At 36.9% G+C, this 15,277-nt stretch overlaps 2 protein-coding genes across 2 annotated transcripts; one reads left to right on the top strand and one right to left on the bottom strand.

The window, feature by feature from the left end:
- The first annotated feature begins 1,926 nt into the window (after window positions 1-1,926).
- On the top strand, window positions 1,927-9,752 carry tpp1 (tripeptidyl peptidase I). Its single transcript, XM_056266295.1, has 13 exons — window positions 1,927-2,041; window positions 2,354-2,425; window positions 3,179-3,318; window positions 3,397-3,547; window positions 3,740-3,861; window positions 4,804-4,982; window positions 5,109-5,307; window positions 6,148-6,336; window positions 6,474-6,546; window positions 6,629-6,749; window positions 7,475-7,633; window positions 8,319-8,444; window positions 8,780-9,752. Exons 1-13 carry the CDS (start codon window positions 1,956-1,958, stop codon window positions 8,915-8,917), a joined length of 1,755 nt encoding a protein of 584 aa, XP_056122270.1. The 5' UTR covers window positions 1,927-1,955; the 3' UTR covers window positions 8,918-9,752.
- A 1,288-nt stretch (window positions 9,753-11,040) lies between these two features.
- yy1a (YY1 transcription factor a) lies at window positions 11,041-15,232 on the bottom strand. The gene is made up of 5 exons (XM_056266293.1): window positions 14,554-15,232; window positions 12,954-13,116; window positions 12,471-12,531; window positions 12,124-12,282; window positions 11,041-12,014 (listed from the first exon to the last, which is right to left on the bottom strand). The coding sequence occupies exons 1-5, from the start codon at window positions 15,065-15,067 to the stop codon at window positions 11,832-11,834; spliced, it is 1,080 nt and encodes a 359-aa protein (XP_056122268.1). The 5' UTR covers window positions 15,068-15,232; the 3' UTR covers window positions 11,041-11,831.
- Window positions 15,233-15,277: the final 45 nt, after the last annotated feature.

The raw sequence follows: 15,277 nt of genomic DNA, 5'->3' as shown, positions 1-15,277 counted from the left end.
GCTATACGTTTATGCGAAGTTTAAATCGCAATACAGTATAGCCTACTTTAAAATACAAACCATATCATTCCTTTTCACTATGCAGAAACTCAGTTTGGTGTAGGCTACAAATGGAGTTAGGGGAGATTGAGGCTAGTTGCCTCACATCTTACTCCAGGTAATAATTCTCAGTGTAGTTTTCTTTTTGAAAGTGAACCTCTGTATAAACACCAAAAAATATCAAATAATTGTTTTGGACAAAAATACAACCTACGAAAAGATTACTATAAAGCTACTAAAGACATGCACTGTGATATATGATTTTCCCAATAGTGAATGCATTGGGATTTAGATCTGTTTCTTTCTTAATGCTATCCATTTTTCTACTATTTTACACCTTGTCAACATACAAAAAATAAAAGACTATCATATGCATAATCAGTCAAGTGTATGCTTATTTTCACTTGCCACTTACTGGAATCAAAGAGGGAACATAACCATCCATTATAATTTTATCACAGCTATGCTCAAGTTCTTAAACCGGAAATTTCAAAATGTCCAGCCTAAAATGTGGCATACCATGGAGATTCAACCTTGGATCACAATGTTGAGGTAAAGCATATGTCCAATGGCACTACCCAAACACTTAATTTATATAACTTTACACTGCTGTACTGGGCCTAAAATACTGTAGATCATTCTTTTTTTGCCAGGAAGTACAATTATCCTGCTTCCTTTCTGACCTCATCCATGTCTGCCATACTAATAACTAATGTTCAGTAGAGACAGCAAACTAAACACATTCTAGTAGCCAAATGAACATTTATTAAGATCATGGTATGAGGTGTGTCGTCTTCATTCTGCATTTTGCACTCTTTGAAATCTAACTTCCAATGACTGCTCAGTCAGATCCATCAGATAAACAGATGCCATTCCATTAGTAAGTATGCTATCAGAAAGAGTTGGACTGGAAAGTATCTTAGTGACAAAAAACCCTTATTCTTACCACTCAAAACAATGTAATATAGTACGTACAATACAGTATTTTTACACTCAACCATTTCTTGACTTTTGATTAATTGTTCTGAAATAGTTCACAGGGCCTAGACACCAGTTACAGATCTTTTGTCATTTACAGTATTTCATTTAAGCTGACAATTTTTTTCTGTGTAAATGTGTATTTTTATAAGAAGGAATGGACATGCTACAATGAGTAAACAGTGCAATTGTAAAGCTCAAAACATCTAACTAAATGTCCCCATGATTAGGCTATATATTTTAGTTGTTATATGTATATATTAAAGATTATTGCCTTTTCCCTATGACACACACACTGAGTAGAGAGGATCATTATCTCCTCAAAACTAAATAAACTTACATCAACTAACAATAAAGTAGGCTATTTTATATCTCAATTATGTGTTTGCAGTGTCAGAAATTAACATCTATGGGCAATATATATATATATATTACAAATACAAACAAACAAACATATGGGTGTTCATAAAATATATTTTATTCATAAATATATATACTTATAAATATTTAATGAGTGTTACTCACAAAATACAAATATTCAAATTAATATCAGTCAAAATTAATCGGTATTTTCTTTTTCTTTTTTAACGGACATTTAAACTCAACTCGAATGTCGAGGTCTGAACTGACAAGAAAATCAGGCAAAAAATACGTTACAACTATTTTGGCCGGAAATAATTTGGCTGGTTTACCGTAATTTTTGTACAGACGTCAAAGTATAACTTGATAAAAAAAGCCTTTAAAAATGTGCGCATAAAAATAACCTATATACACTGTTACCTGTAGTATAAGATCGTTACGAAAACTAAGACTTCCTCTGCATTTCTTACAAGTTTTCATTTGCAGACATTTACAGCCATAGACAGTAAAGCTTACAGCACATTAACTTCCTCAATCAAAATAAAAGATCAGCTGATGCATGGTCACGTGACCATCACATGATTAGTACACTCGGTCACAGGCATTGGTGTTGTGGTCTTTTTCAGAATCAGATATCAAGGTGCATGAACGCGAAAACAATGCGGTGAGTACTTTGTTGTTTACCAAACGTTATCTTACAGTAGTCATAGTTTATTGATCGTATTTTGCAAAAGACTGTTTGTAAGTCTCACAGACTATGGTTCACCTCACGAGGTCAGATGGCCAGGACAAACGTGTTAACGTTACCTTCCTTGTGTACTGTTGGTTTGCTGTCTAATGCTAATTGTTTAAGTTGACTATTGGAGTTAAAAAGACGAAAGTCAGTCAAAGTAAGCTTGCTCTTGTGCGTTTACCATAAAATAATTGAATGTCCATCAGAGTGGGTTCTTAAAGTGACAGTGTTCTATTTTTACAGGATTGCTGTTTTTGTCCTGAGCTTAATTTGGCTGGTCAGCGGGGAGCTGCTTGAGGCTGACCAAGATGCTTCGTAAGTCCAAACTATGAATTATATTGGTCACTTTATGTGACTTTAAGTGATCGATGCAATTTCCACATATGGCTTTACACTAAACAGGCCTTTAACAATAGCTATGTTGCATCCACTTATTTTCATGCGCATTTTGGGATATCATTCGACAACGTAGATGGAGATGCAAAGATGGACAAATTCTAAAAATGCGCTTTAAAAATGTATGCGCTCAATTGAGGCGGATAAAAGTTTTTTTATCCAATTAGAAGATATGCATAAATTATGATGAAAACACATTTACAGTTTAAATACCTCAATGTGCAACAAAAAAACTCATATGACTCAACAGTGGATGTGATTGGATAACTGGACTAACCAGCAGACCAATTTCATCTCAAATGTTGGTTTGGTCATCCTGAAATGCCTGAGCCAAAGTCTGTCATCAGAATGATTTGGTTTAATTCCCTTCCAGAAGCATCTCACATGATTGTGTTCCCAAAAACCAGCATCCGAATGCAAGATAGCATGACAGCGTTTATTGCGTTTAGTTCGAAGCGTTCTGTGGCTTCCCCGATTACAGCAACTTCCATTTGTATTACAGATATTTTTGCGCCAATTTCCCAGGAATTGATGATTTTGTTCTCTTTCTTGAACACATGGGATGAAAATGGTGCTTTATTTGCAAATATTTTATGCGATATTCCAATTTTCACATAAGTTAAATTCACAAGTTGGATGGAAACATAGCTAATGTTATTCCCAATGTTTTAGTGTGCCTGAGGACTGGATTCTAGTTGAACGGGTTGGACCTTTGGAGGAAGTGGAACTTACGTTTGCACTGAAGCAGCAGAATGTTAACCAGATGGAAGAGTTACTGAAACTAGTGTCGGACCCAGATTCACAACAATATGGTATTGAGCCTCTCATTTTATATAATCAAAAATGATGAAATAAAGAAATCAGTTCTCATTTTCTCATTTATATTTTAGGGAAGTATCTGAGTTTGGAAGAAGTTGCTGCTCTTGTACAGCCATCTCAGCTGACCGAGAAAGTAGTGCACAATTGGCTCCAGAGTCATGGGGTCAAAAACTGTGACACAGTTGTAACACGGGACTTTCTTCAGTGTGTCATGACTGTACAGTAAGGACAATTTGTGTGAACTTTACCATATGCATAGAATTTGTTTTAGAAAAATAGTCTTCAAAAAAGAAAAAGTTCTTTAGAAATTTAAAAAAAAAAAATCTAGTTTGTTGTTCTGCTTTTATATAAAGCATGGTCCAGTTCTCCCATATATTAACTTTTGATCTCTCATCTTCTTTCTATCCTTGTCAGGGTGGCTGAAGCATTACTCCCCGGCTCTAAATTTCACCGCTACAGAAGAGATTCACACACTCTGTTGAGGTCAACATCTCTATACTCAGTTCATGAAGATGTGCATCAGCATCTAGACTTTGGTGAGCAGCTGACACCATTCATCTCCATCTTCAATCCCGTAAGCCTACTGTATCCTATTTGATACATGAATTTCTAAGGCCTCTAAATTATGAACATTCTTAAAACAAAAATCTTATTTGCATGCCCTCTGATTGTTTATAAAAGGCCTTGATGTCCACCTTTAGGTTGTGGTACACATCTTTTTGATGCAAAATCCTTAATGATTTTTTATTTTTATTAATATTTCAACATAAACATTTACGGTACTAAAGCAACTTAGTTTTACTTTATTATCTATACTTGTTTAGAAAAATCATGTCAATGTATCTATCAAATAAGGCTTTTGTTTTTTTTAGGAAAGTTTATTTGTACATTTCTTAGTGATCGTTGTATTGCATTGCATTAAGCATTTAAAATGAAGCATTTAAAATATCATCTTACTAAGACATTTTTAGGAGATATAGAGTGACAACTGATATGTATATGTAATTTTTGTAAGTAGTATGCTGTATTGAAAAGCTATCAGAATTGCAATTTATGTTTTAGTTATAAAAAAATCAGCTACTGCACCAAATTACATAATTTTTGGTCAGTTTGGGCTTAATTCACCTGATTTGTGAATTATGCTACAAAACATAAAACACGTTGCAAACTTTTTTTTAAATTTAGATTTTGTTTGTGATAATTTGTCTAAAGGTTCAGTAAACTGTTTAATTGATTGAAATAATAATACCCCCCCCCCCCCCCCCCAGTATTATTTAATATGTCCGGCTTTATGAGGTTAAGGACAATAATATTCTGCATTCAACAATACTACATTCTGTTTTTCAGTATTATTTAGTATTATTTTCATGCATTATTTTATCCTAATAAACATGCTGGTATCAATGTTCTTAATGGAAGATCTTTGAAGTAATCACTCTCAAAACCATGAATGAAGCCTATTTTTGATGTCTTTTTAGTGGGTGGTGTTCACCGTTTTCCACCAAAAGGAAAGGAGATCAGTAAAGGCTGGGAAGGAGCAAGACAGTCAGCATTAAGCTATCACTTGGGTGTCACCCCCTCAGTCCTTAGGAGTCGTTACAACCTTACTGCAAAAGATGTGGGCACTGCCACTAACAACAGTCAGGCAGTGGCACAGGTACACCTCATATTTATTGTGGAGATTTCACTGAAAATGTTCATTTCATCATTTGAATAGTATTCTGGTATGTTTTTCTTGGTTGTGCCAAATATCTCCACTAACTTGAGACTGTAAACTGGTTAGTTCTTGGAGCAGTACTACCACCCCGCTGACTTGGCTGAGTTTATGAGTCTTTTTGCGGGAGGATTCACGCACATGTCAGCTGTAGAGCGGGTCGTGGGTACTCAGGGCGGTGGGAAAGCTGGCATTGAGGCCAGTCTGGATGTGGAGTACATCATGAGCAGTGGGGCAAACATTTCTACATGGGTCTTCACAAATCCAGGTATGTGACTTATTTCAGTTTCCATCAACGTTTATTTTAACAAAACAGTTTTTTAATGGTTTCAGTTTAAGTTAAAGGTTCACTATGTAACTTTTTTTGTTCAATAATTATATAATGAGCATGAATCCATGTTCCAAACCGGGTTTTCGTCGAATCACTACGGTACACCTATAATAAGTGTTTATTTTTGGACTATTTTAGACCTTTCGAGGTGACAAAAGCTGTGGAGTAGTCCAGTACCTGTGTGAGAGAGGTAGCTCCGGCTACAATGTCCCTCCTCAAGATGCATGCAGTTTTGTTTATTAACCGCTAGAGCGCCAAAAGTTACATAGTGTAACTTTAGCTAGAATCATTTAGATTCATGACCATAATTTGCCTTAGTTTAGCTTGCAGTTTCGTCAGCATGAAACGGAAGTTGCGATCGGCTTTTCTTCCCTGTTGTGATGTATATCCGATGAAATGGCTTCTCAAACAAGAAAAAATGTTGGGTGAGACCTGATTTTGTCCATCGGGAATTACTTGGATTATTGGATGGTTGTGGTTTGCAATTGCTGTTATCTCATGTGAGTGACTGGATGTCCCGCCTTTGCGCCAGTAAACACGTCATCAGAAAAAAGATGTCGCTTCAAGAGGGAGGGGAAGTTGTTATGATTAAAGATAAGGAGGGCACTTAGATTGAAAAAAAAATATGGACATGGATAAATAATTTATAATAAATTGACAAGAATTGTCAATTTTGACCTTATGGTGACGGTTATCTCCTCAACTGTTCTAATTTTAGGTGGTCTGTTTCTGGTTTCATGCATTGTAAATATCACTTCATCATGGTCTCTGTTACAGGTCGTCATGAGACTCAGGAGCCGTTCCTTCAGTGGATGCTGCTGCTCAGCAACATGTCTGCGGTGCCTTGGGTCCACACCATCAGCTATGGAGATGATGAGGACAGTCTTTCTGATGCCTATATGAACCGCATCAACAATGAGTTCATGAAGATTGGCCTCAGAGGGATATCTATGCTCTTTGCTTCCGGTAAGATAACTAAAGTCAAGTTGAAATATGATCAACTGTTGGTTGCATGATCTGCTAGTTCTGTATTTTTTTTCTCATTTGTATAAGATATCAATGAAAGCCACACTCATAAATTAGATCTTTGTGTTTTAATTCAGGTGACAGTGGAGCGGGCTGTAGACACTTGACCAAGGAAAGAAATACTTTCAGGCCGAGTTTCCCTGCATCCAGGTAGACATAGCTCTCTAGATAATCTGTATAGTACTGATATCTTTTATATTGAAAGTAGTTGATGAATCTCTTCCCTATCTAGTCCCTATGTGACCACTGTGGGTGGGACTTCTTTCAAGAACCCCTACAAACTCAGCTATGAGATTACAGATTATATCAGTGGAGGTGGCTTCAGTAACGTGTTTGCAATGCCAGATTATCAGGTAAAGGTCCACAAATCTGTATCATTCGCTATGTTCCGAATAGAAAACGATCTTGTTGCTCAATGAAAAAAGCTCAGAATTTGCTGTATGTGGTCTATTTTTTTAAGTACTTGAAATAGGGGCTATTTCCTGTTTTAAACATTTGTATGAGATCATTATTGTCACATGGAGTCACAGTTGTTGTCTCATGACCCTACGTTGTATGTTTAAGTCACCAACTGGTGTGCAGTTATCATCTTTTGAATACACAATATTGTTTCAGAGCAGCTTTACAGTAAATGCTTGTTTCAATGTTACAATTTGTATTCTGTTATCAGTTAGAGATGAGTGTGTCAAAGTAATGCCCATATGGCAGTAAAATACAGCTATAATATGTTATGTGAAAGTAAACATCATTTATTCAGTTAAGCAGAGACAGTGGAGTTGGGAAGCAATTACAAATTGTGCTCGTAATGATTAAAATATAAGGATAGTATATGATAGTTTTGGTTGTTGATCCAAAGTTGTTGTCATCTGAAGTCTTTGTAAATTTTGGCGTTGACTGAAATCATCATCAAGGCTGGATCCACAATGGAGCTGGTACACTTTAGTTAGCTCGGGATTGTTAGCTTCTTTTTCACACGTCACACTGGGAAGGAAAAGCCTTTGCACTGTGGGATTCTGTATTCTAGGTAGTGCTGAATTTTTCCTTACAAACAGTGTTTTGTGTTTTGTTTTCTCTATAGGTCGGTGCTGTAGGAATGTATTTGAAGAGTGTTCAGCCTCTACCTCCTCAGACATATTTCAACACCACTGGAAGAGCCTACCCAGACTTAGCAGCGCTGTCTGACAACTACTGGGTTGTCACCAACCGTGTGCCTGTACCATGGGTTTCTGGAACTTCGGTTAGTAAATAATACATTTTACGTTTACAAGTGCACTTGTGATATTACAGTTTTGCTCATATTTATTTTAATACAGTGAACAGTAAAACTGCAGTGTATCATACTAAGATTTTATTTTGATTAAAAAACAATGGACTATACCTTTTCAAAGGTTTGGGGTCAGCTAGATTTAAAAAAGGAAAGAAATTGATACTTTTATTCAGCAAGGATATACATATTGATCATAAATATTGATCAAAAGTGACAGAGAAAACATCTGTAAATGTATAAATGTCTTTAATTTCAAATAAATAGTTATTGTGAACTTTCTATTCATCAAAGAATCCTAAAAAAATGTATCATGGTTTCCATAAAAATATTAAACCGCACATGTTTTCAATGTTAAGAAATGATAGGATGTGACAATTAAGACTGTAGTAATGTCTTTTCATAAATGAATTGCATTTCAAATAATATTGTAAAATATTATTACCATTTATCAATAACCTTAATCTTTTTTTTTTGTTTGTTTAAATAAATGCAGGCTGGGTGAGCATAACGTAAAAAAAATTTTTACGACCCCAAACCTTTGAACAGTAGTGTGCAGCAGAAAATGCAAGAACAATGTGCAATATGAAGTAACTTAATTTCACTCTACAGTAGCCAGTAAAACTCTGATGTTTTGTAATCTGGATGTTTTTCCAAGGCATCAACTCCAGTAGTGGGTGGAATTCTCTCCCTAATAAATGACCAGCGCTTCCTAAAGGGCCTTCCTTCCTTAGGATTCATCAACCCTCGCCTTTACAAACTGCAAGGCAAAGGTCTTTATGATGTAAGTTTTCTAAACTTGTTTTTTTCGCTGACACAATAGTCACTCTCTTAGTCCTCCTGTCCCCCTGTATTCAGCTCAGTTCTGTCTTGTAGTAGGAGTCTCAGAACTGAACTCCAACCATGCCCATATTTACAGTGACAATGAAGTTATGGTTTAAAGTATAGCACTGTCCCACATTCATAATTGAAATGATCATTAAAGGCACTGTAGCACACTTTTCAAATACAACAAATTGAGCTTGTGTAACTAGGTGTCACAGTTAATGCATTTAGTTCCCCTGCTCTAGTAACCACATCCTCTCAGCAAATTGTTGATGTCTTCTCTTCTGCTCTTAGGTGACAGAGGGATGTCATCTGAGTTGTCTGGATGATAAAGTTGAAGGGAAAGGTTTCTGTGCCTCTCCTTCATGGGATCCAGTAACGGGATGGGGAACACCCAATTATCCTGTTCTTCTTGCAGCTTTCATGGATTGAGCTGCTGCTGATTTTTTTATTCCGAGAAACACACCGATATTAGGTTTTTCATTATTTTTCTGAAGCATCTACATGACAATACATTGTATAATCATATCAAGATTTCATAGCTGTCCATCATCTAAGAATCATTCTCACAAAACAAAGTCGTTTCAATGTAAAATGAACCTTTTATGCCTGGTTGATTAACCCAGCTACCCTCCTTCTCCCTGTCCAACAGGTCATATCACTTCAGTTCTTTCAGATGGGGAAGATTTGTCTCAGATGAGTTAAGGATCTGTGGATTCCAGATATAGGACACAACCAAATGTTTAACAGGCCTCTTTGTTTTTAACAAAACAGTGTGACAGGAAAAATGTTTTATACCGATTGGATTTTAAGTGAAATATTCCTTAAATGTACATTTCCTCTCTATGAATGCCATTTCGTTTTAAAATGCAATTAAAACAGATCCTTTTTATCATAAACATTAGGATGTTTCAAGGTTTAAATGTAGCATGTAATGAAACCAGCCTAAATATGGAACATACTTGAGAGCTGCATAAACCAATGTCTTTTTTTTTTTAATGGGTTGATTTCAGTTATTGATGAGGTCCTCAGGGAATTAAATATTGAATAGATTTGTTGTTCTGGAACTACTAGGTCGTTGGAGAGAGTGAGTGTTTTTCTACCACACGTCTTGAGCACTGAATGTTGTTGGAGCAACCGGTTAAACTTGTTTTTTTGAAAGAAGCATTGACTCCAGGATTCCCTCTGAAAAGTACAAGAATATTTTTAAGACAATGATGTTTCTTTGCTGAAATAATACAAATTAAAGGTTTTATTTTAAAATGAATGCTACCTTTGTTGTGCTTAAAGTGTTGGATTTAAGTAGATTTAGATGCTGTTTAAAAACAAGAAAATATACATTTTTGAGAAGGAATTGCAATTGCTTGAACTGTATTGGAGTTGGTATTTTGAGTTGAGATTTCTGTTAACATCATTAGGTCAATTAGATAAGCTCACAAAATATACATGAAAAAAAAACCTTATATTTTGTTAAAAGTGCTGAGATTGTTTTTGACATTGTTAAAAGGCATGAAAACACAAGTTTAAAGGGTTAGTTCACCCAAAAATGAACATTCTGTCATTTACTCACCCTCATGTTGTTCCAAATCTGTAAGAGTTCCATTCATCTTCGTAACACAAATTAATGTTTTTAATTAAATCTTAAGAGATTTCTGTCCCTCCATTAACAGCTACGCAACTACCACTTTGATGCTTTAACGAATTCAGATTCCATATGAATTGAGCGGTTTAGTCCAAATTTTATGAAGAGACACAATGGCTTTATATGATGAACAGATTTAATTTAGGTTTTTATTCACAAAAGCATTCATCAATGTACACATCAGTTGTGGTAAACAGAAGGCGAGAACCAATGAGGTTAATTCTCGTGTGTTACTCAGCACGTTTGAGCTTGGGTTTGGAACAACATGAGGGTGAGTAAATGAGGACAGAATTTTCATTTTTGGTGAACCATCCCTTTAAGTCTATGTGAGATCAAATTTGGTCACAGATTAATTTAGTTCAATAAAATCATTTTTAGGTTTCTGCAAGTTTGTGATGCACTGCAAGTATTGATACTTGAGGTTGTTTAGGCAAAAGTAAGTCATCTTCATCGCTAATAGCACACTACTGCATATAAATATTTAAGCATACATGTGTAAATTAAATTTATACAGTTATAATTGAATATTGTGCATATTCTAGGTTGGGATGCTTTAACAACATTAGCTCAAAGTATGCAAAGTATTTTTTTTAAACAATATAATTTGAATAACAAAATATATTTACGGTTAGTTATATTTTAGGATTAAAACATATATATATATATAAAACATGTATATACAAAATAGATATTGTCAAATTTTATGTTCACTGCTGCTTGTTACTGTTGTCTACTAAAGGCAAAAATACTTTTTGACAATTACCATGAAGCAGACCCAATCACATTCAGGCAGTCATTTGTGAAATTAAATTAAAACAATCGTAAAAGCAAGGATTGTTCAGCTTTAACAATCAGTGGAGAGCATTTAGCGTACGACAGCATGATGATGAACTTCAGGCTCTTGACAACTACACAGGGGAGTTTAGCTTTATTCCATATCATCAAATAAATTAGAGAATTCAATGGAAAAGTGTCTTTTCACATACTGAGTAGATTGTTATCGTGTTACAAAAGAAGGCATGTGTATGTAGCAGTACTTCCTGAAGCTGAATAAAACTGTTTTAATTGGTTAAACACAATCTAATCAACATCTCTATTATCTACATGATTTCAAAACATTTATACATGTCAGGTATACAAAATGAGATACCTGCACAGGATACCTCACAAAGAAAAGCTGTATTTACATAAAAAAAAAAAAAAAAAGAAGCTGAATGCCAACTCATTCTCCTTAAAGAAAAGCATTCACAGGTTTTAAGTCTCAGGGACAACACACACACGCACACACACATATTATGACAGCTCTACGCTCTAAAAAGTGTACAATATGCACACTTTGAAGACATCTAAAAAGCAGTCCTTGTCTTTGCAAACTGGTAGAAACGGACACGCTGATGGACAATTTGCTTCTTTGGGCTCAGGATAATGAGCATCTTGTATGTGAATGAGGGTCCACAAAAACAATCACATCTTCAAAAGAAGAAACTCTCATAACCGGGAAGTTATTTAATTCAGGTCTATACCATGAGAAGGTTGACGGGATAGTTTGGTATCAGGTCCTCATTCACATTTCATTTCCCATCAAAATGTGCGCTGAGATTCTCTTAGAAAAGAATGGTTCTAGAAACGACATACAAAGTGGGTTTTGGAACAGGAAGCTGTTGTCAGACAATGTCTTTAGGGAACTTTCCTCAGCGAGCGATCTCACTGATTGTTCTTAGCTTTTGCGTGTGTCAAAATGTGAGACTTCAGGTTGGTGGACTGAGCAAATTTCTTGTTACAGCCATCAAACGGGCAAACATACGGTCTGTCTCCAGTGTGAATCCGCACGTGTGTGCGCAAGTTAAAGTCCAAAGAAAAGCGCTTTCCACATCCCTCAAAAGTACACTGTGGAGGGAAAGATAAAGCATTAGGATATTTATTAGTTAGATTTAACATTTTATTCAGTTCTACACTATTCTGAACAGCATCATCCAAAATGTTTTAATAATCTTACCTGGAAAGGTTTTTCACCAGTATGAACCAACTGATGCCGTTTTAGCTTGGAACTTTCCACAAACGCCTTCCCACATTCAGCGCAGACATGAACCCGCGGCCCATGGGTGTGCAAGTGCTTTCTCATAGCGGAGTTGTCCCGAAACATTTTTGTGCAACCCTATGATAAAGACAATGATGATAAACAACTAAACTCCTAAAAAAAATCAAGATGATAAAGTACAAAATAAAATCATCAATATATATTAAACAGTGATCCCATCTTGATGTTGAAGCACAATATCCTAAATCAGCACTTCTGTTACCGAAATGTAACAATTCTCATGAATGCTAAAAACAGGCACTCACTTTGTGGGGGCATGCTATCGTTCTTGGAGAGTCGTCTTCTTTTATTTTCCTGGGCTTCATTCTGTAAAGTGAAACATATTAAGGATAAGACACATTCGTGAGTGTGCTGTTTAATACACAAGTCAAAACAAAAACTAAAGGCAGCTGTGACCATAATATATATCTTTTTTTAAATCTAAAACAACTATGGACTGGCTTTGGAAATTAAACTTGTGATGACGGTTATTTGTTTTGTTTTTCCCTTCAAAATACTTACATAAAAATCAAATCAGTGCAACAATAACATACCGATTTATTTTCTGGACCAATCTGTTTTAAAATCTGCAAAAATAAAATTATCTCATGCTTAGGGCCTACTGTAAAACGTTATGCCATAAATGACTGCTACTTATCGTAATGCTCATAATGATGATTGACGAGGCTCCTCCTGAACCTATGTTTGGAACTTCATATAAAGTTTCAATCTTTTGGCTGAATACCCACCTTGCAAACTCTGCCAGCTGTTTGGGGTCTGACAAGTCGATTCCAGGTATGCCACCAGGTGGCAGTTTTTTGCCTGTCATATACTCGGAGTAATCAGGAGGAGAGTTTTCCCCAATGATCTGCTCCTCCACCACGGTCTCATGATCGACATCTTTCTTATCATCTGTGCAAAACACAAGATTAAACGTTTAGCTAAGTGCTTAATCAAATCACACACCCTGTATTCATAATGAACAAAGCGTTATAGCAAACAAAAACTAAATGCACTGAAGACAGTCAACACCCAAGGCATAAGTGATTTATCTTCAGGGTAAAACAAATGATCTCTTCGTGGTCTCCGAGAACCGATGCATAAGCAATTAATATGCTGATGTGATTATGGGCACTTTAAATTTCAGTCACGTATTCCGCATCCAAATATGGTAATTTTAAGAGAGTTTAGAAATGCAATGAAGTGCGCGTTTTAGGTCTTTTTCACTAGTGAAGCATTGCGTTATGCGAATGTTCCAAATAAACAGAGTAGACGCGTGAAGCGCATGCGCAGTCTGTGGTGGTTCACAATACACTCGTGAACGTATAAACAAAACCTGCACTCCACGCTCATTTTCTTTATTTAAATGTTCAAGTACTAAACACTTTTGGTCATTACAGACCAGACGCCCCTAAAACTACGCACGAAAGTGGAAAACTAAATAAACAAATGCACAACAATAACGAATATTGCTAATATTCAGCATCCAGTAGAACTGCTAAGCTCCAGAATAAATGGAGTAGTTTCTTCAGTATTTAAAAAGACACATTTTATTTAACCATTTCCAGTTCAAAGAGATTAAATTACATCTTTTCTGAATTTACACTGTCGTTAACCACCACAATTGCAATCGTCAGCCAAGATATCAAAATCGCAACAGCTACAAATACTTCTGTATTCTCCCAACTAAGTTACACAATTTGCTTTCCACCATAAATATTTTAATTTGTAATACTAATAATAAACACGCAGTATTTTAAACATTAAATAGCGTTTAAAATCAATGCGCAAAATGCATCTGTCTGTTAAATGTGTAACGTTACAAATGCTAATCACGTCTTACTAAACAGAATTATCGCTCCACGGCACAATAAACTGCTAAATGTATCTGAATTTGTCAGTTACAAGATTTAAATACGCGGTAACATTTGTTTATTGAGAGAATGAAGCGCCGTGAGACAGATATTTTGCAGACAAACAGCAGATCGTGTGACTAGGTCCCTCCCCTTCTTCAAAATGAGCTGCGCCATTGCGGCCTGCAGCAGCGCGGCGGACTCACAGCGCCTCTCTCCGCTCCCGCCGCCATCTTTCCCCGCTCACACAACCGCCATGTTTCGGGGCCGCCATAATGGTCTGGAGGAATATGGCGGCGCCCATCCACACTTAAAACATGGCTTCCCATCAAAACAAAAACATTTAGACCGGGGCCATCCTTACAAGTGGCTTTTTCGGTCTGAAAATCATTTCTGGCACTTAACTAACTGGCAGCTTTATAACGGGCTCGACAGGAAGAGGGCCCACACGAGGCCTGCGCGAGAACAAAGCACTTGATGTGATGTCAAAACTTACCCGATGCCCACATAGTGACGGAAAACTCCCCCTCCAGTGTTTTGATCTGCACTTGCTTCTGCTCCCATTTGCGTCCGCTCGCCTCGGCGGAGTTAAGGAAGCTCTTTTTGACCATTCTTTTCCCACTGCCTCCCCCTTTCTTCATCCTACCCGACGGGTTCTTGCCAGACACGGTCACTAAAGTCTGCTCGATATATTCCTCCTCTGCCACCGGAACAGGGACGGGAATGAGGATCTGGTCCTCGAAGCTGTCGTCTGCGTGGAGGTCTGAATCATCGCAGCCCACGACCTCCTCGCGAGTTTGGACCAAAATCACCTCCTGATGGTTGACGTGGTTCGGATCGTCTAGAGGCTGCAGAGCGATCATCGGCTGGTGCTCCTCGTCGTCGTCGTCGTCGTCTCCGCCGACCACTGTAGTCTCGATGGTCTCAACTTCGATTTCGTGCAGCTCGACGATCTCGGCCGGCATCTCCGAGCCGTCGGTTTCAATGTACAGTGTCTCACCCGACGCCATTCTTGCTCTCCGAACTGATTTCAAGCAAGCCCTGTGTCAAGTCAACGACCCGCTCTCCCCCTCCTTCTCCACTAACAAACAGGCAAAACTCCGTCCCACATTGACTGACTCCGTTCACGGACTCTGCTTGAGGATCAGACAAGCGAAATCTCGCGAGATCTTCTTCTTCGTTTGACCTCATTCTCACCACTAACACTAAACATTTGTAAA

This window comes from Rhinichthys klamathensis, unplaced genomic scaffold (assembly GCF_029890125.1).
Source record: "Rhinichthys klamathensis goyatoka isolate OS25496 unplaced genomic scaffold, OSU_Roscu_1.1 h1tg000247l_1, whole genome shotgun sequence".
Classification (NCBI taxonomy): domain Eukaryota; kingdom Metazoa; phylum Chordata; class Actinopteri; order Cypriniformes; family Leuciscidae; genus Rhinichthys; species Rhinichthys klamathensis.
Note: the sequence above shows the minus strand (reverse complement) of the source record. Positions and strands in the feature narration are given on the sequence as shown.

Coding starts and splice junctions, on each gene's coding strand:
- yy1a (XM_056266293.1), bottom strand. CDS start 15,067: ATGGCGTCGGGTGAGACACTGTACATTGAAACCGACGGCTCGGAGATG. Junction 12,283..12,470: donor CGATAGCATGCCCCCACAAA/GTGAGTGCCTGT, acceptor TCTTTATCATAG/GGTTGCACAAAAATGTTTCG. Junction 12,015..12,123: donor CTGGTGAAAAACCTTTCCAG/GTAAGATTATTA, acceptor TTCCCTCCACAG/TGTACTTTTGAGGGATGTGG.
- tpp1 (XM_056266295.1), top strand. CDS start 1,956: ATGATTAGTACACTCGGTCACAGGCATTGGTGTTGTGGTCTTTTTCAG. Junction 3,862..4,803: donor GCATCAGCATCTAGACTTTG/GTGAGCAGCTGA, acceptor ATGTCTTTTTAG/TGGGTGGTGTTCACCGTTTT. Junction 5,308..6,147: donor ATGGGTCTTCACAAATCCAG/GTATGTGACTTA, acceptor TCTCTGTTACAG/GTCGTCATGAGACTCAGGAG.